Source organism: Lissotriton helveticus, chromosome 4_1 (genome assembly GCF_964261635.1).
Source record: "Lissotriton helveticus chromosome 4_1, aLisHel1.1, whole genome shotgun sequence".
In the NCBI taxonomy this organism is placed as follows: Eukaryota; Metazoa; Chordata; class Amphibia; order Caudata; family Salamandridae; genus Lissotriton; species Lissotriton helveticus.
In genome coordinates, this window is record NC_136063.1 from 1110223149 (window position 1) to 1110250366 (window position 27218).

Sequence of the window (27218 nt, forward strand, 5' to 3'; positions counted from 1 at the left end):
AGTTGGCGACAGCTAGTAGGAGATAGCGACCATCTTGGGCCCCACTTTGCATGTAAGTGATATTTATCACTAATGACATGCAAAGTGGGCGTGTCAAGAAGTTAGCGACTGGAAACAGTTGCTAACATCGCTATCTCCTATTACCAACTTATGGAGATATTCGCGCTAAGCGCGAATATCTCCAAAAGCTAACACCTGCCCTGAGCAGTTCTTAGCCATGTTATCCAATGGGAGGTGGATAACATGGCTAAGAGCATTAGCTCGGTAATGCATGAATATCGCTGACTTTTCAGCGATATTCATGCATTGCGGCCGTTTTTTTTCGCATTTGCGATAAACCTTGGTAATACCAAGGTTTATCTGCGATAAAAATCACCGCAGCTCAGCGGTAAAATCTTGTCTCTAACCAAGCAACAGCGTTAATTATCGCTATTGCTTGGTAATATGCCCCTTAGTCCTTCAAATATCTCCACCAGGTATGTCCCTTCCGTTGATAAATCTAAGCAGTCCTCCAAGAGATGTTTACCCTCTGCTACTAGTGCCCTATAAAAGTTTTTTCCATTGATTTGGGTCCATTTTAGTCACCTACCCTGGTCGGTGGCCTTTTCTAAATTTACCTCGCTCCCCTTTTTCTTAAATTTATTTGGGGTTGGATCTGCTAGCAACAGTGTTAAGGGGTTGTGATCACTAAAACCGCTCATTTCAATGGAAAAACCCTGTAATCTCATTTTAAGCTGTTGGGACACTAGAATAAAGTCAATAAAGGGGCTGCCACCCTTTCCTTTGAAGTCGGAGTGACCAGTTTGTTTGGATTAACAACCAATAGATCCATTGTGTGTTCCAAATTGTGGGTTTTCATCACCCTAGTCAACTCCCTGCCCTCTAGTGTGTGTTCAAAGTGTGGGCCCTCCTCTAATCTACAAGAGGTCCAATCTTCCTTAATGGGTAGTAAGTTGGGACACAAGTGACAATTGAAATCCCCCACAGTTAAAATCAGGGGTGCTATCGGCCCCTGCCTCTGCTTAGTCTGTCCTCAAGCTCATTTGCTTTCTGACCTCCCGAGTTATAAAAATTTACCAGAGTTATGTGGAGACCCCTCATTCTAGAAACCGAGGCCCATCATGTTTTCCGAGTTCCATTTCAGATCGACCCAACTCCATTCTATACATAAATCTACAAGTACTAGAAGACCTCCCCTTGCTCTTCCGGCTGTGGATTTGCTTGCCGGGATCCCAAACGATTTATACCCCACAAGATGGAAGTTAGAAAGGTCTACCTCCCAGGTTTCCTGAACACAAATTATTTTAAATTTACTACTATACTCTAACCATTCCTGGTTCTGGAACTTGGTTGATAAGCCTGCTACATTCCAGGATAATAATTCAATGGTATTCACTGGGACATGACCGTCCAAACCTTGGACTACTTCGCTTCTTGGGGATTTTATCTTATCTTGGACTAACTGGTACCCCTGAAATCGCACTTCCTATGCCTGCCCCTCCCCTCTTGATTTTAAGTTCATTGGGGCCGTCCTCTGAACTTGTTCTTGTCCAGTGTTCTCACCCATTAGTCAATCCACTTCACTGAGGTGTCTCCCCATTGGGGTGGTACATCTCTACTGTATTGCGAGAACACCGGGCCTGCCCCCTCTCTCAATGATATCAATTGTTGGCCGTGCACATTTCCTCCACTTGATATGGCCGACAATTGCACGTTCCTTGCCTCCATAGCCCCCACTCTTAGCCTTCCTGGGTGGCCATACCTGCCCTCATCAACTTGCGAGTAATCTGACTTTACTGAATAATTTGGGGGCCTATAAAAATAGCTTAGATCTCGTGCCTGGATGTGGGATCGTGAGTGTGTCCAGATGCCCCTACAGATATGATCTACCACCTTGGGGTAATTGAAATTAATAACAATGCAATCTCCTGCTAAATTTTTGGTCCTGCTACCGACCCAGTTCACTCTCCTAACAAGCAGAATTTTTGCATTTTTCGTCTCGGGGCAGTCTTACTATCTTCCAATACCGGGACACCGGTCAGAACGGCCACATATGGTGTGCAGTCTGGGGGTAAATGTAGACAAGGACCCAATTTCTTAGCTATGTTATTGCCCCTACCCCTATCGTTACTGCTGCTAACTCCGCCTGTCTCAGTTGGGGGTACATTTCCACCACTCATTGTCCCACCCCTCGGATCTTCTGAGTGCATTGAATGCACAGTCGGACCCACAGTTGATGACACAGTGACATTGGGACATACAACAAAATCCCTTCCTTCCTCCCTCCTTGCTTCCTTTGCAGGGCCAGAACTCACTATTTTATTTCAATACCACCCAAAGTGGACATTATCAGGCATTCTGTTTCCACAAGTCTATTTTCAATTAGCGAGAGTCTTTTCATTAGTGACTCCAGTGAGGATGATATTAGAGCCCCTATTTTCTGCCAATATATTTCCTCCGGCATGGGTAGACCCATTGTAGTTCCGCCCGGGATTGTGGGAGTTAGTGCGCGCGCTGTTCCATATGATTCTTCAGCGATTGACAAGTCTGCTTGGGGTGGCTCTCTCTGTTTGCTCTGATCAGTGGTTTTGGGCTTCTTTCCCCTGAGCTGGGTGCCTCCTCGCATGCCCCCTCTTTTCCTTTTGGATGACCCCCCCACGTGTGATTTGTAAGGTTGGGGGGATCGGTGGGCTGCTCATGAATTTCCGCCACGCACATTGCCGTTTTCTTCGGCAAGTCAGGCAGGTTGCTACATTGTAACACAGCTGGGTATGGGGGTTCTCGAGCTCTAGTAGATGATACCGTGAGTTGCTGTACACTTGTGATGGTAGGTTGGGGGCCCGTGTTAGATGCAGATTGACAGTGTCTTTCTGGTGAGCGGGCATTTGTAAGACCCCCCCAGGGACGATCGCTTTGCAAATATGGGTTCAATCGCGAGGCGCCGCTCCGTGACAGCAATCTCGTGTGCGAGCACTGATGTGGCCCTATTTATAAACTGGTCAAGGGTCCCCGCAACATACCCGACACCCGTCACTTTCCCCCCCTTCCTTCCTGTGCGGCCATTATAGATAGTCCAGTCACAATTACTAATGATCTAGGATAGATTGCAAAGTTCAGGTTGACTCTAGTACTGGTCTTGGGTCCACTTACTGGCTGCTGATCTGCTTATCCAGTTCTGCCGGGGCATTAGGGGGATGGCCCAGCCCAGCCTCTCCAGTCTCGAACGTGCCTGCCCTTGTCCCGGGGCGGGAGGCTCAAGGTGCTTTTCAGGCGCTGCAGGTGGTGGTGGGAGGGCTAAGCTCGCCCTCAATGTCCCTCTGGCTCCTGGGACCTGTAGTCTCCTCTCCTCGCGGCAAAACAAAATGAAGCGGGAGGCGCGAGGCGCTTTTCAGGCGCTGCAGGTGGTGGTGGGAGGGCTAAGCACGCCCTCAATGTCCCTCTGGCTCCTGGGACCTGAAGTCTCCTCTCCTCGTGGCAAAACAAAACGAAGCGTCTCCCGCGAAGCGGGAGGCGCAAGGTGCTTTTCATGCGCTGCAGGTGGTGGTGGGAGGGCTAAGCACGCTCTCAATGTCCCTCTGGCTCCTGGGACTCGTAGTCTCCTCTCCTCGCGGCAAAACAAAACGAAGCGTCTCCCGCGAAGCGGGAGGCGCAAGGTGCTTTTCATGCGCTGCAGGTGGTGGTGGGAGGGCTAAGCACGCCCTCAATGTCCCTCTGGCTCCTGGGACCCGTAGTCTCCTCTCCTCGCGGCAAAAACAAAACGAAGAGTCTCCCGTGAAGCGGGAGGCGCGAGGCGCTTTTCAGGCACTGCAGGTGGTGGTGGGAGGGCTAAGCTCGCCCTCAATGTCCCTCTGGCTCCTGGGACCTGTAGTCTCCTCTCCTCACGGCATAAGAAAACGAAGCGTCTCCCGCGAAGCGGGAGGCGCGAGGCGCTTTTCAGACGCTGCAGGTGGTGGTGGGAGGGCTAAGCACGTCCTCAATGTCCCTCTGGCTCCTATAGTCTCCTCTCCTCGCGGCAAAACAAAACGAAGCGTCTCCCGCAAAGCGGCAGGTGCGAGGCGCTTTTCAGGCGCTGCAGGTGGTGGTGGGAGGGCTAAGCACGCCCTCAATGTCCCTCAGGCTCCTATAGTCTCCTCTCCTCGCGGAAAAACAAAACGAAGCGTCTCCCGCGAAGCGGCAGGTGCGAGGCGCTTTTCAGGCGCTGCAGGTGGTGGTGGGAGGGCTAAGCACGCCCTCAATGTCCCTATGGCTCCTGGGACCTGTAGTTTCCTCTCCTCGCGGCAAAACAAAACGAAGTGTCTCCCACGAAGCATCTCCCGCAAAGCGGGAGGCGCGTATCGCTTTTCAGGTGCTGCAGGTGGTGGTGGGAGGGCTAAGCACGCCCTCAATGTCACTCTGGCCCCTGGGACATGTAGTCTCCTCTCCTCGGGGCAAAACAAAACAAAGCGTCTCCCGCGAAGGGGGAGGCGCGAGGCGCTTTTCAGGCGCTGCAGGGGGTGGTGGGAGGGCTAAGCACGCCCTCAATGTCCCTCTGGCTCCTGGGACCTGTAGTCTCCTCTCCTTGCGGCAAAACAAAACGAAGCTTCTTGATTTAAAATCAATTCTAAGTGAACTGTTGGTTAGAGAAATTTCAAGTTATGTGTACTTTCTTTCATGTTACAGACTTCGAACTACAATTTTTTGTGAAATGTGCCAAACTAAACATACTGGCCCGGTGTCCGGGAGAGCAGTACTAGCCTGCCATGCTGTACACCAACATGTATCAAACCTTCTTATGTTAGTGAAAAGCTAGTTTTAAAGCTTGTTTAATAATTAAGGTTCTTTAAACTGCCATCAAGTTTGTGAACAGTGTGCCTCTAGTGGTGTTTCAAAAATGTGGGGCATATGGGCAAAACAATGGTTGGACAGATGGTGTCACAGTCACTGTTTAAGAGGTATGAAGGATGTAGTGAGACGCATACACTTTAGGAGTAATGAGCAAAGAGTATAAATGTTGTTTGGTTTCCAACTTAGTGCACCAGGCCGAGAACAAAGATGCTAGATTTCAAAGCATTTTCAGAAACTTGACAGGGCAAATTTCAAACGTGTGAGGCAGAGGATTTGAATACCACTGCAATATTTTGTTTAGAAGCAACAAGTATAACAGCTTTGTAGATGACGCCTGAAGGTTCAATTTGCAGCCTGGAGGCATGCATTGATGTGTATAACAGCATCTCAATCCCACTGGCAAACTCACCGTTTCTCAGAAGAAGCTAGTACATTCTTACTGGTAAAATAAGTCTTACTTTTTGGATACCCTGCTGATCTGTCAATTACCTGTCAGTCAGGGGAGTGATGACAAGCCTGTCTGTGCATCCCAAGTACTCATTGCAGTAGCTGAACTCCACATCTGTGATTTGGATGATGCATTTGTCTGTGTCTTCAATGAAATAAAACCGTGATTGCTTTTGCCATTCAAAATCAGATGAGGACTTAACATTCATTCGGACCTGTAACAACAAAATTACACAATCAGAAAGACGCATGGAATCCATGCACAAGATTCTATGCCATACCAACTTCGGGTTGCGGACTGGCTGTAGTTTAATGGGAGAATAGCAATAATTTGTCAAACATTATATATCCTAATTTCAATAGCCTTGTAATAAGAATTAAAAAAATTAGCATGGTAGTAATACCACATATTTCGGACAGACAGCCCTTCTTTATCTTTACCCAGGTCTACTTTTTCAACACTAATATGGATGGATTGCTTGTTCGAAAGAAATGAGCTAATCAAGTCCTCCATTGCCATAAAAAACCTTTCAGGAATCCCAGTCAGGTGTGAGGAGAATTGGAAGGCCACTAGTGGGAGTGTCTTTGTTTTGATAATTTCATCTCTACCTGTTATGGAAATGGGCAAGCAAGCTCAGGTATTTTAAAAGTGATCGGATTTTGGGATTAGTTGATCTATATTTCATCTATAAAGGTCATCTAGTTCTTCCTAAAACCATTTCCACAGATATTGCTTGGGAATATTGTAACAGGTGACAACCAGGTACCGGGAAGAGTCTCTGAGGAGAAATTAAATAATAGAAGCTCAGTTTTTGATTCATTGACTTAATATCCTCCCTACTTCAGCACAGTCGTTATTTGTTTTGAACAGGTTCCTGATTGATTGGGGCTTGGAGGACTAAGCGGTCATCTGTAAAGAGTTTGGGTTTCGGCGCACCTGAGGCAAAGCCTCTATCTACAGGGAAGCTCTAATAGCTATTGCCAACGCTCAATGTAAAAAATGAATAATAGGGGTGACAAAGGACACCATTGTCTGGTACCCCTGGAGATTTGCAACCACTCAATGCTTTAACCATTGATTATAAGAGGAGGCATTGATGCCTTTGTAAACATTTCTCAAGGTACTTATTAACTGGCGTGGAAGTCCCACTTTACCCAGTACTGTGAACAAAAAAAGACCAGGGAGGTCACATAAAAAGCTTTTTCTCCATCTATGAAGATGAAAGCAGCTGGGATGTTATTCCTTGAAACATAATCGATGGCTTGAACCCTAAAGTGGGTATTAGCATTGCGCTGTGGTCTGAGCCTAAAGCCATTTTGGAGCCTTCATAAAATTTGGGGTAGCAGAAAAGCCAACCTTGCAGTGATTAATTTGGCCAGAATTTTGTAATCTATATTGAGAAATGTTATAGGCCGAAAAGATTTCAAGTTGGTAGGATCCTTCTCTTTCTTTAAAAACCAAGAAATATAGCCTCTCAAAAAAAGGGGGAACACTACCACCTGATAAAATCTATATTAAAAGGCTGTGTCATCGGGCCTTCAACCTCTCTACAAAAGTCTGGTACCATTCTGAGAGGAACCCATCATCTGCAGCTGCCTTTCACTGAGGTAAACTCTTAATGACCTCAGCTACCTCTTCGTGTGTAACTTGGATAATTCGACCGGCCAGTTTCGCCACTAAACATCTTGGAGGGAAACATTTCTCTAAATACTCAACCATGGTCGGACTTATTTTTTATGACACATCTTATAAATATATACCAAAAAAATTGGTGGAGTGGGGTCCCAGGGAATCTGATTTAAAGACCAAGAGGAGAACTTCCCCTAAATATAATCAGTAACACAATGCTACCTCAGGTCTAGATATTTAGCACAAAAACCATATCATGAAAAAGGAAGTGCAATCTATGTCTGGACTCTCTCAAAATTGTAATGAATACTACCAAAAGAAGGAAAATCACCCCTTTAGGACTAGAATCCTCACTCACCCAAGGGTGACATGCTTCATCATATGGGTTCCTCCTACCAGTAGGAAATCCTAGTCCTACTGGGAGCTACAACTTCCTCACTGTGAGGAAGGAGCTCAGAGATGTTTTCATGGATGTTCAATCAAGGAGCTAGGATGCTAAAATCCCATATGTGAAGATTGTGGTGTAGTGAGAGTGCAGAGCAACAAAAAGAAGGATAAACTAATGGTGAATTAAAACTGCCTAGGAAGATGCACAAAACTGTCTTTATTGGAATGCTCTCACTGGTAGGGTTAAGAAAGCAGTGCGAAGATTAGTTTGGTATAAAACTACTCTAAAAATGGGTCGACATGTTTCAGCCTATTTGATCAGTGTCTTTCTTCAGGACCAAAAAGTGTATTAGTAATGCTGCTGCTCATACCATATATAGTGATAATAAAAAGAAAACGATACAACACCAGTAGTCTTGCGTAGTGATGTCAGGTATTACTGGTGATATCTCTAAGCATAAGAGAGAGAGAAACAGAAAAAGATCGCAAAAAATCAGTTACAGTGCTATGCTATTGACAAAAAGGCTGATTGTTCCTCGTGAGTGTTGAACTACAACTTTTTGGTCCTGAGGAAAACCACTAATACAGAGTACTGATCAAATAGGCTAAAACATGTCGACCCATTTTTAGAGTCGTTTTATATCCATACTACTCTTTTCACTGCTTTTTAACCCTACCAGTGAGAGCACAATTTTGAGAGAGTCCAGACATGCACTTCCTTTTTCATGATATGGTTCTTGTGCTAACTATCTAGAACCGAGGTGGGATTGTGTTACATCGTATAAATACCCACAAAGTGTTTCTTGAGATGCTGGTCTATTCGCCTAGATGAAGTATAGGGTCTGTCTGGGGGTCATGTCACTTTGTAAACTGAGCAGCAATGGCTCTAGATTTTGTGCACACACCAACATCCTCCCACAATGCTCCCCTTCCTTGGTTAGTTGTTGTCTGGCTGCTTTTGGAACTAACCAGCTAATATTCTAGTAAACTAGATTTAGGTCCTGCTTTGCCTTTTCCCATTAGCAAATGTTTTCTTAGTTGGTTCTCTATGTAGTGTGGCTTCTGCCTAAGACAGCTTATCCTGTCTGGAGAGAAACTCTTGATTCTGGTTTTTCTTTTTAAGGGCTTTTAATACAACTACTTCCCCTAGAAGCATGGTCTTGTGTGCTTCCCAAACCAACTTGAGCAGGGCTGAGCCTATGTTCTTTTAAAAAAGGCCAGGGTCTTTCCTTATGCCTATACAAAGCTCTTTCCTTCAATATCAAAGGTTTATGTGGTCTGCACCTAGGAGCGGCTTTTCATAGAATGCAAGAGTATCAAGAGTACAAGCTGGGTGATCAGTAAAACAACTAAGTAAAGGAATTACAGTGCCCACCTACTCCTAATTTAGAGGTTAAAATAATCAATTTTTGGGGCTGATTAGAACCTTTTAGAAACATTAGTAGATAGCTGAAGTGACAGGTTGTCTGGTCTCCACAAATCAATAAGCTTTAAATCATGTTTCAAATGCTAGAGGGCTTGGTACGATTTAACTTTTTTGGTAGCCCACCAGCTTCTTGAGGTGTCCAAGAAGGTGAGCTGAAGTAGATTAAAATCATCAGCAATAATAATTTGGCATGGGAAGTCCACCAACGCCAACCTCAGCTGATAGAGTGGTTCAGGTTGTCTTCAATTGGACCACAGTATGAGAACTAGCATAAATAGATGTGACTATACCGTTGTGGATCTAGAGATTTTACAAACGATTACCGCCTACAAAATAACCCACAAATTGGAGAGTGATCACAGTTTGCAAGCTTTCGAATTTAGTATCCAACACACAAAGGCCCCAACTTGCAAAACCCTGACAGAATCTCCAAGTATCTATAACCTCAAGAGAGTAGCATGGAATGGAAATAACATCAAAGAAATAATGACGTATCTGAAAAGCATCCATACAGAAGCGAAGGGTGAAGTCTCATCCGCCTACCAGGAAAATTGGGAAAGATTGACTATAAGATTAACTGAGAGATTTGGCCATCGAACCCATAGTCACAAAAGGAAAATATGTAAAGCTCCCTAACCGTTTCTGGGTTCCATAGTGAGCAAAAAAAGGATCCTAAATCAAGAAATCAAAAAGTTACAAGCAACAGCCAAGATAAATGGAGAAGACACGGCCAGACAAATCTATAAGCTAAGGCAAAAATATAAAAAAGACGTTTGGTCGGAAAAATCCAAACACCAAACAGACATCTGGCAATCATTACTAGCTGCTAGTAAATCAAATAACAACAGAAACTTTTGGGCAGAAATAAACAAAGTTGCAAACGGAGCGGCCCAGACCTTCAATGCAAACATCTTTGAGAAAGAGTGGATTCAGCATTTAGAGAATTCACAAGGCAACAACACCCCAGCATGGACGCCACATCAGCAGTCCACTCATCCAAATAAAAAGCAAGAAGATGACCCACAATTCAATGAAAATTGGATAACGCCATCCCAAGTAGCTATGGTACTAAAAAACTTGAGGTCCAAAGGTGCACCAGGACCAAACGGCTTACCAAACGGACTTTTTAAACAAGATCAAAATTTTTGGGCAGAATATCTTACCCCACTATACAACAAGGTATTCCAGACCAAGAGTATTCCCCAGTCATGGAGAGGTAGCATTTTGCATCCTATCTTCAAGGCAGGTATAAGGACTGATCCAGCAAATTACCGCCTCATTGCGCTTATAGACGTTGAGGCCAAAATTTATGCTTCGAACTTTCTGAGGGCCTTGGAAGACTGAGTTAGCGCAAACAAGATTCTGCCGATCACGCAGACGGGCTTTAGGCCGGGAACAAATACATCATGCAACCTGCTGGCGCTAAACCTCTTGGTGGATAAAGCACGGGAAAAGTCAACCAAGCTGTATACGTGCTTTGTAGACCTCAAAGCGGCGTTCGACACAGTCCCGAGGGAGGCACTATGGCAAAAGATGGCCAACTGGGGAATACCATCAAAGCTGTTGCGGGCCATCATAAATCTATATACTTCCACTTGGGTGAGAATTAAACTAGGCAATGGCGACAAAACAACAGAAAAAATCCCCACCCATGTAGGCCTCAAGCAGGGCTGTGTACTGGCACCAACTCTTTTCAACATCTTTACCGCGGACTTGGACAAGTGCATCGCAGAGACACAAAGTGATCCACCGAAATTGGCCAACTACAAAATTAGGAGCATACAGTATGCAGATGACATCGTACTTTGTAGTCAGACCCCGTTGGGCCTACAACGTTCCATCTCGAAGCTCCATGAGTATATCGTTGCACAAGGCTTACAAATTAACTACAAAAAAATGAAGATCGTCTGTTTCGCCTCACGGGCAGGGAGGAAATCCCCCAACTGGCACATCGCAGGCAACACAATAGAGCAGACCACCTCCTATAAATACCTGGGAGTAGTAGTCGACGACAGGTGGAGTCTGAAAGAGCATCAATCATATAGAAAGGTGCAGGCAAACAAACTACGGTTCGCTCTAAACTTATTAAAAACGAAATTGAAATGCCCATCTAATACACACCTGTTGAAGGTAATCGCGGCAAAGTTCTTACCATCTCTTTCATACGGGTCGGAATTGTATAAAGGAAAAGACGCAAATTTCCTGAACACACAACAATCAGAGTTGTTTAAAAACATTTTTCGGATCCCGAGATTCGTATCCGAAGCTCAGATACGCTTGGAATTTGATCTACAAAATCAGCGCCAAGTCAGACAAGCGGCTGCACTAAAAACAGGCTAGAAATTAAGGGCAGCACAAGAGGACTGGCTCATGGGTCTCTGTTGGACTGAGATGAAAAACCAGACAAAGGCGAAAAATGCCTGGAAAACAGTAGTGGAGGATGCACTGTCAAGCCTCAAAATGGAAAAGGCATGGAATACCAACCAAACGTTTGCGGCCTTCAAAAAAGCAGCCAATGGGGCTGCAAAGCAAAAATCTTGGATAATAGATAAAGCCGCATTAGCGAAGAAAAAACATGGTTGGACGGTGCTGGCCACGTATGAGAAAATGGAGCCTCAACCTTATTTAGTTAACCATATAACTCCAGCTACCCAAAAAACAAAACTAAGTTTACGGCTAGGATTCTTCATTTTAAAAGACCAGACACCCTGCCTGTAGATTATGTGGCCAAACGGAAGAATCACTGATGCATATATTGTGCATTTGTCTGTCTTTGAGGACTTTGAGACGTAATTATCTACTCCACATATTCTGTCTCTTTCAAATTAGATCATGCCGTCAGGCCGTCATGCTAGCACTGAACAGCCTCCAGCTGCAGACAGCTTGCAGGGCTGCCAAATTTTGTCAAAAGGCATCACAGTTAATCGTGAACACTGAGAAAAAGGAGAGAAAAGGCACAAAACCGAAGTGTGAAGTGCTATGAACTGAGACATTGTAATTTTATTCAGAATAATACTACTCACATAGTTGTTACAGACATTTTTATTTTAACCACCCTGCTAGTTTGTACATTTTATCTTTAAATCATTTGTTTATTATGCAACAAAATTGTAAAGGTTTTAATTAACTACAAACAATAAGCTTACTTACTTACTTACTTTAAATGTGATTGCTCTTTTACTATGACAGCCATCCAACTCCCAGCTCTATCACGGAGGGTTTTATTAACGGACACTGAAAGTTTATTAGAAGCTAAAATGCAACCCTCTTAAGTTCAGCAGACGCTAAGGATTCTACGAGCATTTTGAAAGGGATCCAAAATTAGGCCTTTACTTTGTTACAGTTTTTAGGATGGGTCTCTTGAAGTAGCAAAAGTGACATATTATCATTAGCTGCTCAGGACAGTATTGCTTTTCTCTTTCATTGATTATTAAGCCCATTGACATTCAGTGATGTAACTTTAAGCCCTCCGTTTTCACAAGAGCTGCCGTTTTCTGATGCGATTATTACGACAGAGAGCGCCATAGAGACTCCAGCAAAGATTAAGAAAATCGAGTCTTGGTAGAAGTACGCGCCCCGTGACGCTAATTGCTGCTTTCTGCGGTTTTAAAAAAAAGACCGATTCACCCTGCGAGAGTCTCCCTGCAGGAATGAAAGACTGAACGGTGGTTTCCTCAGAAAAAGATTTTAAAAGAGCCACGTGCAAACATCGGTTCCGCCCGCGGTTGTCTGGAAACCCTCACCGGCATCAGTTACCGGCTCCAAGCGTGTGACTGTTATACTCGGAAGGCTTTCCCGAGAACGTGCACAAGGGGACTTCTGAACTAAGAAAATCCATAAAGAATTGAAAATACGTTAAGTGAGAAGGGAGCAGTGAAATTCTAAACCAAAGGTTTCACATGCCATATTAGAAATAAAGGTGCCTCACTTATCCTGTCCCAAAAGGAAGAATTAAAAGACTTTTTAAAAAAAAGTCTAACCAGATAAATTGGCTGAAAATATAATTGTCCTGATGAAGACACCACGACGTGTCGAAACGCGTTGACTGACATACTACAGCCACAGCAACAGTAGATAGGACACATACTATTGTCCTTCCAATGTTTTTAACTTATATGTTTTATATATAAAGAATATCACTTTTTTGTATCAATTCATCATGTTTACAAAATGTTATTGTAAAAATTAATCCTCTTTTAATTAAAACAAACTGGTTTTGATATCAATTTCATTGTTTGTGTTATAGTTTATACTCTCTTCTTTGGTAATAGTTTGTGCATGCGCATAGCTAGTGTCTTGTTGTTAAGATAGCCTGGGTGTATACCTTCACATTGTAACTTTAAGCTGATACACCTAGCACAAAATAGAGCAGCAAAAGTCAATACGAAAGACCCATTCATGACTACACTGTAATATTTGTGATTTGAAACCTTTTTGTCGTGCTGTCTCATCCCTCAAAGCCACCCAAACATTCTTCCCACCATTGACACCCTTCCTCCTCTCTACCTGCCCATCCTTGTACCTACCCCTGTGTGGCCCAGAGACCCAACCCCCGCTCATTTCTCTTCCCACCCTCTTGGTGAGAGCCAATGTTCCTCTGATCAAACTTGCTCCAATCATATGTGTGCTGCATTGATACGCACAGGTGGTTGAGCGCAAAAAGAGAGGAAAGCCAAGACCCATCGATTTTGCCCACACTTCTACTTTTACCAAATTATGAACCAAGGAGTCCAGAGAAAGGGTTACTGCTGTGAACTTAGCCTGTAAATGAGTAGTATATTTTGGTGCTCCTACACCCGCACAACAAAACCATAGTTTTTAACCTTGATTACCATAACCCCCATGATTATTAAGCCCATTGACATTCAGTGATGTAACTTTAAGCTGATACACCTAGCACAAAATAGAGCAGCAAAAGTCAATACGAAAGACCCATTCATGACTACACCGTAATATTTGTGATTTGAAACCTTTTTGTCGTGCTTTCTCATCCCTCAAAGCCACCCAAACATTCTTCCCACCATTGACACCCTTCCTCCTCTCTACCTGCCCATCCTTGTACCTACCCCTGTGTGGCCCTGAGACCCAACCCCCGCTCATTTCTCTTCCCACCCTCTTGGTGAGAGCCATTGTTCCTCTGATCAAACTTGCTCCAATCATATGTGTGCTGCATTGATACGCACAGGTGGTTGAGCGCAAAAAGAGAGGAAAGCCAAGACCCATCGATTTTGCCCACACTTCTACTTTTACCAAATTATAAACCAAGGAGTCCAGAGAAAGGGTTACTGCTGTGAACTTAGCCTGTAAATGAGTAGTATATTTTGGTGCTCCTACACCCGCACAACAAAACCATAGTTTTTAACCTTGATTACCATAACCCCCATGATCAAACAAATCCCAAAAAGAAAAACTCTGAGCATGTAAGAATTCCCTAAATGTGGTGGAATTCATAATTTCGTTCAATCATAGATTCAAAAGGAGCAGTCAGAGTTTCTCATACAGTTCAGTTAAGACTTCATAAAAATAAATCAATTTAACATAAACAGTAGCATCAGACCCAACCTCCTCCCCTCCGGGGCCCTTTGAGGGTCACTGAGAAGCCGTTGTGGAGAGTCAATGTCAGAAAACATGCAAAATGTCCCCTTTACAAGCACTTTTAACTTAGCTGGTTGCAGCAGCATGGCCTGAGCATCTAGGGTTCGAATATCTGAAATGATTTGCTTGAATGCCCTCCTTATACTAGCTGATGCAAACAACATGATCAAGAAGAAGTGGAGCTAAACCCTTTGGAAGTTTAAAGTCTTTATGTTTGATGATTGCCGTCAAAATCTACTCTTTTACCCTATAAACTCCAATGTTCACCACTTTGTTCTGGGTTGTGATCTATTCGACTTAGCTGTAAATGGGACTCTGTGAGCCCTCATTATTGTAAGGTTGACCTTGATCTTAGTGAGCACCTAGGTTACTTTCAGCTGCTCAGCAACCTCTATTGTAGGGCTATTCTGGCCCTCTGTTATACACATGAATCTTAAATTAGTGCACCTCGCCCTATTTTCTTGATCCTCTAGCTGATCTTTTTAAAAGAGGGAGACTTGTTGTGAGAAAGTATTTTGGGTGTCATTTGAAGCTTTCTGCTGGAGTTCAAGTACTTGATTAGGAAGAATGTCAAACTTTCTCCCCAGTCCCTGCATCTACGCACCCAGGACTGTTGCAAACATTGCCTGTTTTTCTTTCAGGTATTTAAACTATAGAAAAATCACTTAGACAATAGAAGCAGCCCGGTTAGCCTGGTCTTGCGATGATTGAAAAGTTTGTTTGACTGGAAATATTCAAGTTAGAAGACGGTAAGCTGATCCTGGGTGTTGTTGAGGGCCCAGAGACAGCTGGGGCAATCCCTCATGCTCTTCAGACACTAATATCAACACTTCAGCCTGTTGGGGCCTCTCAATGAGCTCTTCACCCTTGCTACCCCTGTGTTTGTCTCTCGCTTTTATTAAGGGGCAGGTATTGGTGAAGATATGATTGTTCTTAATCCCAGAGTGGACACTGCATCGTCTAAGACACTGGTCAGAGTGGAGCCTTCTGGTTCTGTACTGTCATCCTCATGAACCTCCTGAGGGCTATACAGTTGTGTAAATTTGTTCTTTGGTACCATCATATACCCTCGATTGGAATCATGCGCTACCCTTTGGTCAAAGATTCAGCGAATGCTTCCTTCTGAGGGCTTATCTCTGGCTTCGCTGAAATGCAGTGCCGAACTGAGGGAGCCAAAATCTGGATAACCTAATACCCAGTTGAGGACCAGAGATATTCTACGACTAGGATCAGTGTTCAGAGGTCTTAGACGCTTCAGCTGTTGTGTGGGCGAAGGGGATAGATGACGAACAAAAAAACATGAATAAAGGAAAAAAGAACATACCTGCCAACTGCTGCTCTTATGCTCCGAGTCCTCGCTGCAGTTCCCAGAGTCCCCTGCAGCCAATCTTGATGCTGCTCCTATGCTTGAAAGCAGCATCAGGATTGGCCTGAGTGCCCTGAATTTGTGCTCCCAGAGAGACTGGGAGGCGGTGCCTGCTGTCTCCATCCCGGCAACGCAGCTCGGGTTGGAGACAACTCAGTTCTTATGTTTGTTTGGCTGTCCTGAGACGGCCGGCCAAACCCACATGTGCACTGACAGCAGTGCCTACCAGTTCCCCTTGTGACTGCCCCCATGATGGCCCTCCTCCAAGACTCGGGCCGGCCCTTAGAACTTGAAATAAAAACGATAATAAACTTCTTTCGTTATCATTTTATTTTTCAAGTTTTTAAGCTGGGGGGTGGTCGAAGCTCCTCCACCATAGCGGAGGAGCAGCCACTGGGCCTGCCACTAGTGATCTCAAGATGTGCAACTACTTTATCCTCTGGTGCACATCATATTGTGCTACACTGCTGCATTCATGTTGAGCCCCTTCAGCACAACCCCAGTATTCCATTCACCACGTGACTACTTACGATTATTGATTTTATGCATTGGTGCATGTGTGTTTATTGATCTATGTGCATGGTCACCTGTATATTTTTGGGCTATTATGAAACTGGGACCTGTAAGAGTCCGGGGACACAGACCTGCATTGTTATAGTGTATTTCTGTCTTCAAGTGCACTGTATAAAAGGAAAACCTCAACGCGTAGTTGTTGCTTTTTTAAACAAAAGTTTATAAACTGTCTGAACTTACCAAGTCATCGAAGATATCCTTCTGATGCACATGAATGGTAATCAAAGTCTCGTATTTTGTACGCTCAATCTTAGTAAGGTCTTGTGTTGTCATGTCAATCAAATCATTTAGGAGGTCCAAGAACTTCTGATTTGTTGTCTGCATGACCTTTAACAGATGACACAGAAAGCAAAGTTATGTACACTAAAAGCATTGCTGCTGATTAAAAAAAAATGCCAGCATGGTGAACAAGTCATTGAAAATCGGAAAGCCAACATAAAGGTGTCATGCAATATATTACAATATATTTTTCGGTTTCTTATTAATTATAGAAAACAGATTTTGAACTTAAAAAAGACATTCTGGTGAAAAATACAAATCCCCAAGCACACAAGAAATATGGAAAGAACATTCAGCAATAGGTTTGTGGAAGAAAACCTTTGGGTTAATGCATTTTTCAACATTAAGATTTGAAGAGTAAGTAATAAAAAAGCAATTTGTTGACATACGTTGTCACTAGATGTGGTGGTGTGGGATGCGTGCACTTATGATGTTCGCAACCTAGCTTTATTCAATGGTTTTCATCTAACCCCACTTTGCGTGTACGATAATCACATTATCAATGTCCCCATGTTTGTCAAGCGTAGTCTTAGAGACAACCTTCAGAACCCAGGAACCAAGAAAGCTTTACAAGCCACAGTCTACACAGTGTAATTCACATCACAAATACGAAGTACTCAAAAGTATTTTCCAGGTGGATTATCAATATTCTAAAACTTCCATCAAGATCTATTTATCAACAAGGTAAGCATGGGTTTGCAAATTATATTGATCTTAATCCTAGAACATGAAAATGTCCTTACGATATCCAATAACAACATAAATGTCATTATGCTGGCTTAATCTTGTGTAATTTCTTGAAAATTCCGCAAAACTGACAGAGTTCGTGGAGTATTGCTCACTCCGCATTCCGCTTGGAACACACAGTTCTGGAAAAACTCTGCCACCCACCATGTGGCAGAATTTTGCATCACGCACTGCGCTGCTCGCCACTGTCAAGTTGGCGAGCGAGAATTTGCGTGCCCTAGCACAATTATCGGGCGCTAGAACACCAACCAGTGAGATTTCTAACTGCGAACAGTCATGGCAGGTCTCGGCCATTAGCATTGAGAAAGCTGCCGCACGAGTAGAAAATCCACTCAAGCGGCAAAAGGAAGCAGCGACCCTCAGGCGTGCTGCGTGGTGCAGTTCACACTGATTTTACTGTGCGGAGCAAGCTACCGATTCAAAAAATCAGCGCAAAGTGCCAGATTCCCTCTGTCCGCACAACTCCTACGGAATCTCAGAGTTTTTATGTAACTCAGCGGCATTCTGCAGAGTGAAACTCCGCAAGTTCCACCCACCCCTACTAATTTCTGGCATTCCACATCATGCTTGTTACGTGAAATCATCGAAATTATGCCTTTACACAACTTTGCATGATTGAGATTTAATTCAGGTAAAAATCCTATTGGAGGAGCACAGGAACAATGCAAAGGAACAGAATGCAAGCAAGTGCGTCACACCAGTTTGTGCTACTGTTTTGCACGAAATGTGTCCTTGTGTCCAATGGATGCAAGGAAAGGATAAATTATATTTTAAAACTTTTATTTGGCGTTAGTACACTCACACAGCTCCTTGCCTATAACCCTGGGGCCGGCAGCTACTGGGACAATTACAATACAGAGATCATGACCAACATCCTCGAGCACGCTACCCAGCCTGCGCCCCAAACCTGCAGTCTCCCGCCGCCCCGCCCCCCCTACTCCAGAAGAGCGGATCGATGAATGTCGTGCATTGATGGATTGGAACGTGGAATGTATGTGTACGCCATCTTAACTCTGATCTAACTAAACTCCCTCAACAATCCCGCTCCCCTCCCCCTCCCCCATGCTGCCTATGCACCTGTCCTCACCAGTGCTCTGCCATATCGACACCCTGAGCTACTCTGCCCAACACTATACCCACCGCAAACCACCCCCTCCCATCGTCCATCCCCTCCCACCAGTCCCCTCGTTCTATGTGTCACTCATAACCATGGTAGCTATTGTCGTCTGTCCCTCCGGTACTACCCGGAAATCCTCTGCCGCATCAACCGACCCCCTCGGGGAAGAGTGTGCTGTTCTGCTGGTCCCCCGTGCTCTCCTCCTCTACCTGCCACTCCTCCATCTCCTCCTGAGCGGACTCCGTCGCGTCTTTGGTGGATCGGTAAGTTAGGTACAAGTCCCAAAAAATTTTCGGTCTGCTAACTGGGGGTTGGAGCTCACTATAAAGTTGCGTCTGAGTGCAGCTATACAGCATATCCCTGGCCCACCTTTGTTTGGTCGGTAGCGGACCTCGCATCCAGCATTGCGCCACCGCCCGCCGAGCTATCAGCAGCCCCATATCTGCCAGGCGACGTGTCGCTGGAGGAAGGATCTTTGTATGGCCCAGTAGAGCCAGCGCCGGGTCGACCGGGAGCTCCAGCTCTAATATCTGCCCTAATTCTTGAAATATGTCTTCCCAGAAGTTGTTGATACCCGGGCAAGACCATGCCAGATGTATGAAATCGGCCACCAGTGTATGGCAACGTTCACATTCTGATGTTTGTCGAAGGCCGTATCTATGTAAGCGTTCCGGAGTGTAGTACACCCGCTGCAGGAATTTAAAGTGTATAATTCTATGCCTGGCGTTGAGCGAAACCCTCCTAGTGTTCTGGCAGCAGTATGTCCACATGGAGTCATCTATCGGTATGTCGAGGTCTCGTTGCCAAGCCAGCCGTGCTTTCGACAGCGGCTGTTCCCTCTGGTGCTGTACCGACTTGTATAGTCGCGAGATCAAGTGGGTCGGCGAGGGCGCTTTTATGACATATGTCAACTCTGGGAGTTTGGGCGGCTCGGCCATGGTCGGTCCAAGTAGCTCATTAAGCGCTGCGCGAACTCTGTGTAGGTGGAAACGGTGCAGGAGCGTGTCCGAGTTTCGGGATTTGACAATCTGTTCCCACGTAACCACCGACCCGTCTTGAAACAGGTCTCCCAGAGTCGACATGCCCAATTGTTTAAGAGCGCGCGTGACCCCTTTCTCCCGCAATGGCGCCAGCCAGACAGCCCACTCAATCGGGGTCAGAGGGGAGTACAGGAGTGCACTTTCCCGTCTCTGTGCCAGCGAGTGCCATGCGTGATTAGTTGATGCTATCGAATCCAGAAAACCTACCCGTCGCGTGGGCGGCTGAAATACCGTAGCCGGTGGGGGGAGGGGGTCCGTAAACAGAGTCTCGAGCACCACATGAGGAATATTGCGATCTCCATGTATCCACGTGTGCAAGTGAGTCGCCTGCGCGATCCTGTAATAACACTCCATGTCCGGGGCACCCAGGCCACCCTGTTCATATGGGAGCGTCAGTACCTGCCACTTGACCCGCGGTTGTTTGCCACCCCAAGCCAACCGCGTAAGAGTCTGCGTCAGCAGTTTAAAGAAGGCTCTAGGGAGTATCACCGGAATGTTACTGAAGAGGAATAAAAACCTCTGCAATACAACCATTTTCATTAGTGCGATGCGGCCCGCAGAGACAGCGGGAGCTTACACCATCTGTCCACATCCTCCGTCAGCTTATTGTAGGCTACCCCATAGTTTTCCCTTACCAATATATCCGGATCAGAGTGCAGCTGTATGCCCAGATATCTAACCGGATCCTCAGACCATTGTAAGGGATAATCCATAACAAACTTACTCGTGACCGGGGATAGTGGGAACGCTACCGATTTCGTCCAGTTTACTTTTAATCCAGAAAGTGCGCCAAATTGGACCACTTCCCTCAGCACGGGGGAAAGGTTGAGCTCTGGGTCCCTGACATTTAGGAGCGTGTCATCTGCGTAAGTGGAGATGCAGATTTTGTATGAAGGGAAACTAATGCCTTCATGGCTGTGATATTCTCGGAGCGCGCAAGCAAGGGGTTCCGCCACCAGGGTGTATAATAACGGGGATAGGGGGCAGCCCTGTCTGGTGCCTCTGCAAATGTCGAAAGCTTCCGTGACCCTATCACCTAAACGCAGACTTGCCGTGGGTCTGTAATACAAGGCGCCTATCATTTGCAGGAAAGGTTCGCCCAGCCCCAGCTTCCTGAGCACTCTCGACATGAAGGGCCACTCCACTGAGTCGAAAGCCTTTTCCATATCGAGGAAGACTGCCAATGCCTTATTCTCCGGCTTCACGTGCTGCATTGTCCCTAGCACCGTACGTATATTATATGTAAGGTTCCTGGACGGAATAAATCCGGCCTGTTCCGGAGCCACCAGTTCCGGGGCGAGTAATGCGAGGCGAGTCGCTAGTACTTTGGCATAGAGCTTCGCGTCAACATTGATAAGGGACAGCGGTCTGTATGAACCGCACTCAGTGGAGGGCTTCCCTGGCTTCAGAAGCGTCACAATAAGAGCTTCCCGCAATGTGGGGGGCATGCTGCCTTCCAAGCATATATCATCAAAGAGCTGGGAGAGAAGTGGAACCAATTGGTCTTTGAAGGCTTTATAGAAGCCAACAGTCAGCCCATCAGCTCCTGGGGCACTACCAGACCGCATGCTCTCAAGCGCCTCTATTATTTCCTCTTTTTGTATGGGCATCATGAGGAATTCCCTCTGCCCGTCGGACAGTTGGGGCATTTTGATATAGCTTAAATAGTCGTCAATCGCCTCCTCCATTCCCGTGGACCTTGATTTATATAAATTGGAGTAATATTGTCTACATTCCCCAAGTATCTGCCCCTCCTCAGTGAGTGTCTCCCCCGAACTCGACACTAGCTCACCCACTCTCAATTGTCGTCTCTCATTGCGGACGAGTCTGGCCAGGAGGGCGCCGGGTCTATCCCCTTCGCCATATGTGCGGGCAGTGGCGTATTTACCCATATGCTGCACTTCCCTGTCCGCTTCCTCATTAAATTCCGTCACCAACTGTTTAATTTGCTCCAGGGTGGGAAAGGATACATTTCTCACTGAAAATAATGCTAGATCCAGACCGGCATTTAGCATTGCAACATGTAATTTGCCTATTTTTCTGGTCATTTTGAGTCATTTCTGCAAATGAAATGACACAATTTTCACCCAGGCCTAATAACAACCAGCTTGTGATATAGGACCAGCAATATTAAGAGCAAGGATTCTTGCCACTGTGGACGAGGGGGATATTTTGCTACTGCTTTCACATTTTAGAAGGGGTCAACAGTTGCTACTTGCTGGGGCTAACTCATGCTTCTGCTGGTACAGTGGCAAGATGTAAAGTGATATGCTCTGTAAGGAGTTATGTTTGAAGGAGGTCAGGGCAGAGTTGGCAAACTGACACGTTCTCGACAAAAGTAACAACTTTCCCTTTGCCCTGGCATAGTATCAGATTACAGAAATAGTCCGATGATGGTGGTGTAAAATGGACCTCATTCAATGAGCACTGTGCATTTTGTATACTTCCTACTGGTGGGAATCAGTTCAGAGCATCAAAGCACCAAAATACAATTTGGGTTGCCCAATGGGATACATTCATACATGTACGGGGTACACACCAATGGGGCAGTGGTAGGATATCCCTCTCCAAAATTCAAACCTTGGGAACCCTGGCACCCCTGATGAAGCAAAGCTTCGCATATTTGCGACCTTGCTGTATTCAAGAACCTCGTTCATGTGTAACAAAGTAATAAGTGTACGTCTTACTAATGTTTATATTAAGTTTGAATAAGGGTTGAGACGCTTGCCTATGTGTATTCCTAACTACTTTAATCCGTGTTTATAAAATGGCCGCCGCTTGTATTTAGTTACTGCGCATGCGTCAGCCACACTCACGTGTCCTGACGCGTCTGCAGAAGTGGAGGGAAATTTATGCGCATGCGTAATACATAGCTGTGCCCATCATGTGGTACTGCTTGTGCCACTGCTCTTGTGCCTGTATCCATGTAGCTAACATTTAGACTGCATAAGTATATGTTATGATGATAAGTTGAAAGTACAACCCTGTGATGTGATTTCATAACGTTATTTCTATGTATTAATTTGTTCTCGCTTACTTTTCATGTACCACGGGGAATGGGGGTCTATCTGTACCGAGAGCCATCTTGGAGGTCCCTTCTACGCATGTGCGATTTCTGGGGCACCGACAACCTTGGCTGATGGAACTCCGCCAGTTGGCAGGGATGGGCAAGACGCTCCTGAGAACTGACCTGCAAAACTCGGCTGGACGAAATCATGTGTCCCCATTCTGTTACTTTGTACAATTGTCATTGTATTTCTGTGCAGTTTCTCATGGGAACCCCAATCTTGCTAGGCGGTACCCAAATATGATAATAAAGCATCTAAATAGTCTATTCTGATTGGTGTGTTACCCAAATCCTACCTTAGGACCAATCCAAATTGAGGGATTCGGACACTTTGCAACATTGGGGGGTGGTACACCGTCACAAAAGAGTATATCTACCCTGGGTTTACCTAGGGAATTGTCCGACTTGTCTGGTTTAGCTGACCTGTCACTGACCCATCGTACTCAATAGGTGACTGAAGATACAGAGAGCTGCGGAGCACTCTGTCCGAAATTGACCATAGACTAAGGTTCTACTGAACCTTAAAGTGCTGGCGAAGCACTTTGCTGGGAGTTCGTTGACCCTAATCGGGGTCTTGATCGATAGCTGCAGAGAGGGTGGAGCGCAGGCGTTGCTTCCAAACTGCGGGTGCGGTCCTGTCCTGAGCGGTCCTGTCCTGAGGGTTTGCTGTCCAGTCCTGAGGTCCTGTCCTGATTCCTAATCTGAGGGTATCCTGTCCTGTCCGGGGTGTCCATTCTGCACCTGCTGTCCTTTGAGGGGTATCCTTCCTTGAGGGTTTCCTGTCCTTAACTGACCCGTGGCCAGGGTTTGGTTTCCACACCAGTCTAGGTAAATACTGCTCTAAGTTCTTTAAAACTTGCACCTTTCTATATTTCTACCTTTTGCTACAATAAAGTGACACCTTTGCATATGTTGATTTTCCATGCTTTTGCCGCAAACTATTGAAATGTAAAGTCATTTGCATATTTTTCATGATATGTTCCCATGTCACCTTACCTTTTAGAGATTATATTTTGCATTGCAGTTTGTCATTTTCTGATATGGTCTAGAACCTCCTTACCTAGACTGTTTAAAGGTCCCTTCACTTTAAGTTTAGCGTGTTACTCTTTATAGGCTCTCCTATAGTTACCCATGCATAGTCTGTCCATGCTAAAACATTTCTGAGATTATATAGTATTTTTCCCATTTGCATTCCATATTGCATTTGAATGGTTACCCTGTCGTTATTTCTCTATAGCTATATAATTTACATTATCTTGGTTATTGATTGCCTCATTCTTGTATATCTGATGTTAGATGATAACGAACTTTAGATAAACATTTTAAAACTTCCAGTTGTCCGTGGTCATTTAAACAACATTGAATGTCATTTTGAAATTGCATTTGCTGCCTTTCCTTTTACAGCTAGGCCCCTGATCCATTGAAGTCATAGGTACCCGTGTCGGTGGATGGTAAGTCGGGTACACTGAGTCATAACAAGTAGGGAACACACACAATTGGTAGCAGCCCGTGAAGTCGCCTGGTCAATGAATAGTGTGAATTGAAAGTATATGGGCCCTGAAGCCGGAAACGGCGGAATCATTGGCTGGGTGACCTCGCGCGCTCTATCAGTTTTCTGGTAGATCAGAGGATGGTTAGGGACTAGTTAAAGGTTAGGCAGGATTAGTTAGACTAGTTGAGTCGGAAGCTGCTAGTACATTAATGCTGCTATAAGAGCGGCTGTTCTGAGAGAGCTGATCATTCTCTTGTGAATACGCTGCTGAAATTCATGAATTGTTGTATTGTTATTATTCTTGTTCTTATATTGCTATATGTATTAATCCATGCGTTCGTAAACCGTATTGTTTCGTGTTGTCCGAACTCCCCGGGGAATTGAAAGGGCAAGTGGTGAATAGAATCCATTGTCCTGAGGTCACAGGCTTAAAGGAAAGTTAGGTGCAGGTTAGGATAACCGGGAAGCACTAACTAGGGTTTTTCTGAATACATGTGTGAATAAATGTCAGTAACGAGGTTCATTGGCAAAATTCCCATAGTGGCGTAACCTAGTAAGGGTCACATCGGAAAAGTAGCAGGTTCCTCGGAGCTAGGGTGAAAGCAGAGGGGTCCGCTGAGAAACCTTAGACTCAGATATATCCCGGAGAAGTGGATGAGTTTAGGGGAATAACAGGTTCACCGATGCTAGAGTGAAGGGCAGGCGGAAGAGATCTGCCCGCAGCGCGTGAAAAGTAAATGGAAGTAGTTTACTTGCAGTAAAAGAAATCTTTCTGTCTAGACACTTGAGCACTGTGGCGAATGTGTATTCGTTGTTAAATAACCAAGCACTGAGCACTTTAGAAAGAAAGAAAGAAAGTTTCCGTTACCTTGTGAAGGGAGGGAGTCAGCCGCGAAGCGCCTCTGACGTCACTCCGTGCCGCGCTGGGATTGGTAGAAGCAGCGGGCGGGTAGCGGGGCTGGAATTGTAAAGGAGGGGTGAAGCGCCGAGGAGTGGGAACTGTCTCACGAAGGGGCCGCGCACCCATTGGCCGAAATTATTTGAACGCGCGCACCTCATTGGTCGCACAGATTTGCAAGGCGCGTTCTGATTGGAGGTAGCTTTGTAAACAAAGTTAAGCGTAGAAATCGTATGTGGCACTCGTATTGTCCAGAGACTAGACCCGATCCGAGAAACCAAGGGTTTGAAAGGGATCAGTGGAAAGCCAATAGATACGATATTATGTACGGAGGAAAGAGAAAGATGTCCCTTGTAAGTAGGGTAAAGAATTATTTCAAAACGGACAAACCGATTAAATCTAGGGAAGGCGTTATTGTCCCGCCACCGAATACTCCTGCCTCATTCATGATGTTTGACCGAGGGTACAATACCTGTGTGTGGTTGGAGAATTGGGTGAAGTACACAAAAGATGACGGAGTATTGGCTTTTCCGATAGACGGTACTTTCAATGGCAGGATTTTATTTAATTTGAGAACCCGCATGAATGAATTACATCCCAGACCGAGACTAACGCAGTATGAGGCATTAGAGGAATGGGAGATTGAGGCTTTTGAAAGAGAGAAACCCCGTATGGACAAAGGTCTGACCAAGTGGTACCCCAGGCTGAAACAAGAGACCAGGGATAAGAGGATGAAACAGTGGAGGCAGAGCATGATTGTTGAGGGTCTGTTTCCCATGATGCCAGCAGGTAACCCTTCTGGGGGAGAGAAAAGGACAGAAAAGAGTAAGCATTGGGGAGCACCTGGGGAGTCAGACGATGAATTTTTAGATGACATTTTTACGAGAAGTCCGCCACCTTATAATGAGGGAGCCCGACCTTCCAGTACAGGAGAAATTGCCCAACGTCCATCTATTAAGGAGGAGGACAGATCCCTATGTAGAGGGGGAGGGGGACAGGTACTGCCCTATTTTGAGAAGCCCGAGCCCCCGGAGGTACGAAATATATATCCCAGTATGTCCGGGATCCCGGAGGAAAAATATTCCCGTGAAAAGCTCTTTTACCCCAGACCTCTTTATGAAAACGAAGAGAAGCCCTTAAGTTCAGGAGTGCCCTTTTTGCAGCCTCCATATGGGGAGGAGCGCAGGTCATTTGGGACAGGAACTTTGTTCCCGAAACCAAATTATGGTGGGTGGTGTTTTACGCCTCAACTGACCCCACAGATAATACCTGACCGAACCTTAGGAAGAGTATTAGACGAAAGGGAGCAAGAGGCCATAGCTAGGCAGAGGTCAGAAATAATTCAGAAAATTTCCCAGTTAAATACCAGTCCTGAAGCTTTGACTATTCCGGTAACAATCGGACCAGTGGTTCCATTGTACGGGAATAGTCAAGGAAGTCTAAACCCTCCGGTTATGAACCCAGTGATGGCCCCGCCAAGGCAAGTGCCCCTATTGATAGACGATCAGTCCAGTGAGTGCGAGTCCGAAGTTGTGTTCTTTGACCTGCCAAACAAACAAACAGGGAAGGGAGTGCAGAAGAGGCATAATCCTTTTGATACGAAAGAAATTAAATTAGAGTCAGCAACAGGTACTAGGAGTGTCTCTTTGGTAACGCCAGAAGAAATTGAAAATTGGAGTCGTGAATTAGAAAAACAGGCTCCGCAAACGAAACCTTTAGACCTCTACAAACTGAGAGTAGAAATAGAGGAATTAATGGCAGGAAATGTGGGGCTAGACAGATTGAATACTTATTCTGAGGAAGAATTGCTGTTTATGTGTAAAAGCCTTACCCGGAGTACTAGGGTGCTCCACGAAAAACTGACCGACACCGCAGCTAGTATGGGGATAGATATATCCAGATCGAAGCCCTTGCAGAAACCATACCGAGCTGAGTTCTCAGATAAAGATTTAGAGAACTTGAATGTGTCAGGGAGAAAGTTGTAGATTAAAGAGTTGCTTGCAGTTTTGCAAAAATGGGGAGACGTGGAAAAATGGAAAACGAGGTGGGCACATAAGAAAGAGGAGGCCCGATCCAGACAAGCAACCCCTGAGTTCCCTTTGAGAGAGGTAGACAAGCCCGAAACTTTATGCCCCATGCGCGAGGTACCCGGTGGGAGGTATGTGCACGTTCCATGGTCCAGACAGGATATTGTGTCCTTTACTAACGATTTCCCGAAACTGCGTGAGAAGCCAGTTGAATGGTACCGGCAAGTGGAAAGGTTTGTAAAGGTGCAGAAATGCCTGTGGAAAGACCTGGATGGGTTTTTCGACATTGTGGTCCCGGTCGAT

The 27218-nt window shown here is 45.3% G+C and overlaps 1 protein-coding gene across 1 annotated transcript in view; it reads right to left on the bottom strand.

Annotated features, from left to right (window-relative positions):
• LOC144828114 (dynein axonemal heavy chain 5-like) overlaps positions 1 to 27218 on the bottom strand; it is a 1079012-nt gene that overhangs the window by 799067 nt on the left and 252727 nt on the right. Inside the window, exons 39-40 of the mRNA XM_078686235.1 lie at positions 16429 to 16575; positions 5314 to 5486 (exon numbers count right to left, since the gene is read on the bottom strand). Coding sequence (XP_078542361.1) covers positions 5314 to 5486; positions 16429 to 16575 — 320 coding nt within the window. The remainder of the gene's footprint in view (positions 1 to 5313; positions 5487 to 16428; positions 16576 to 27218) is intronic.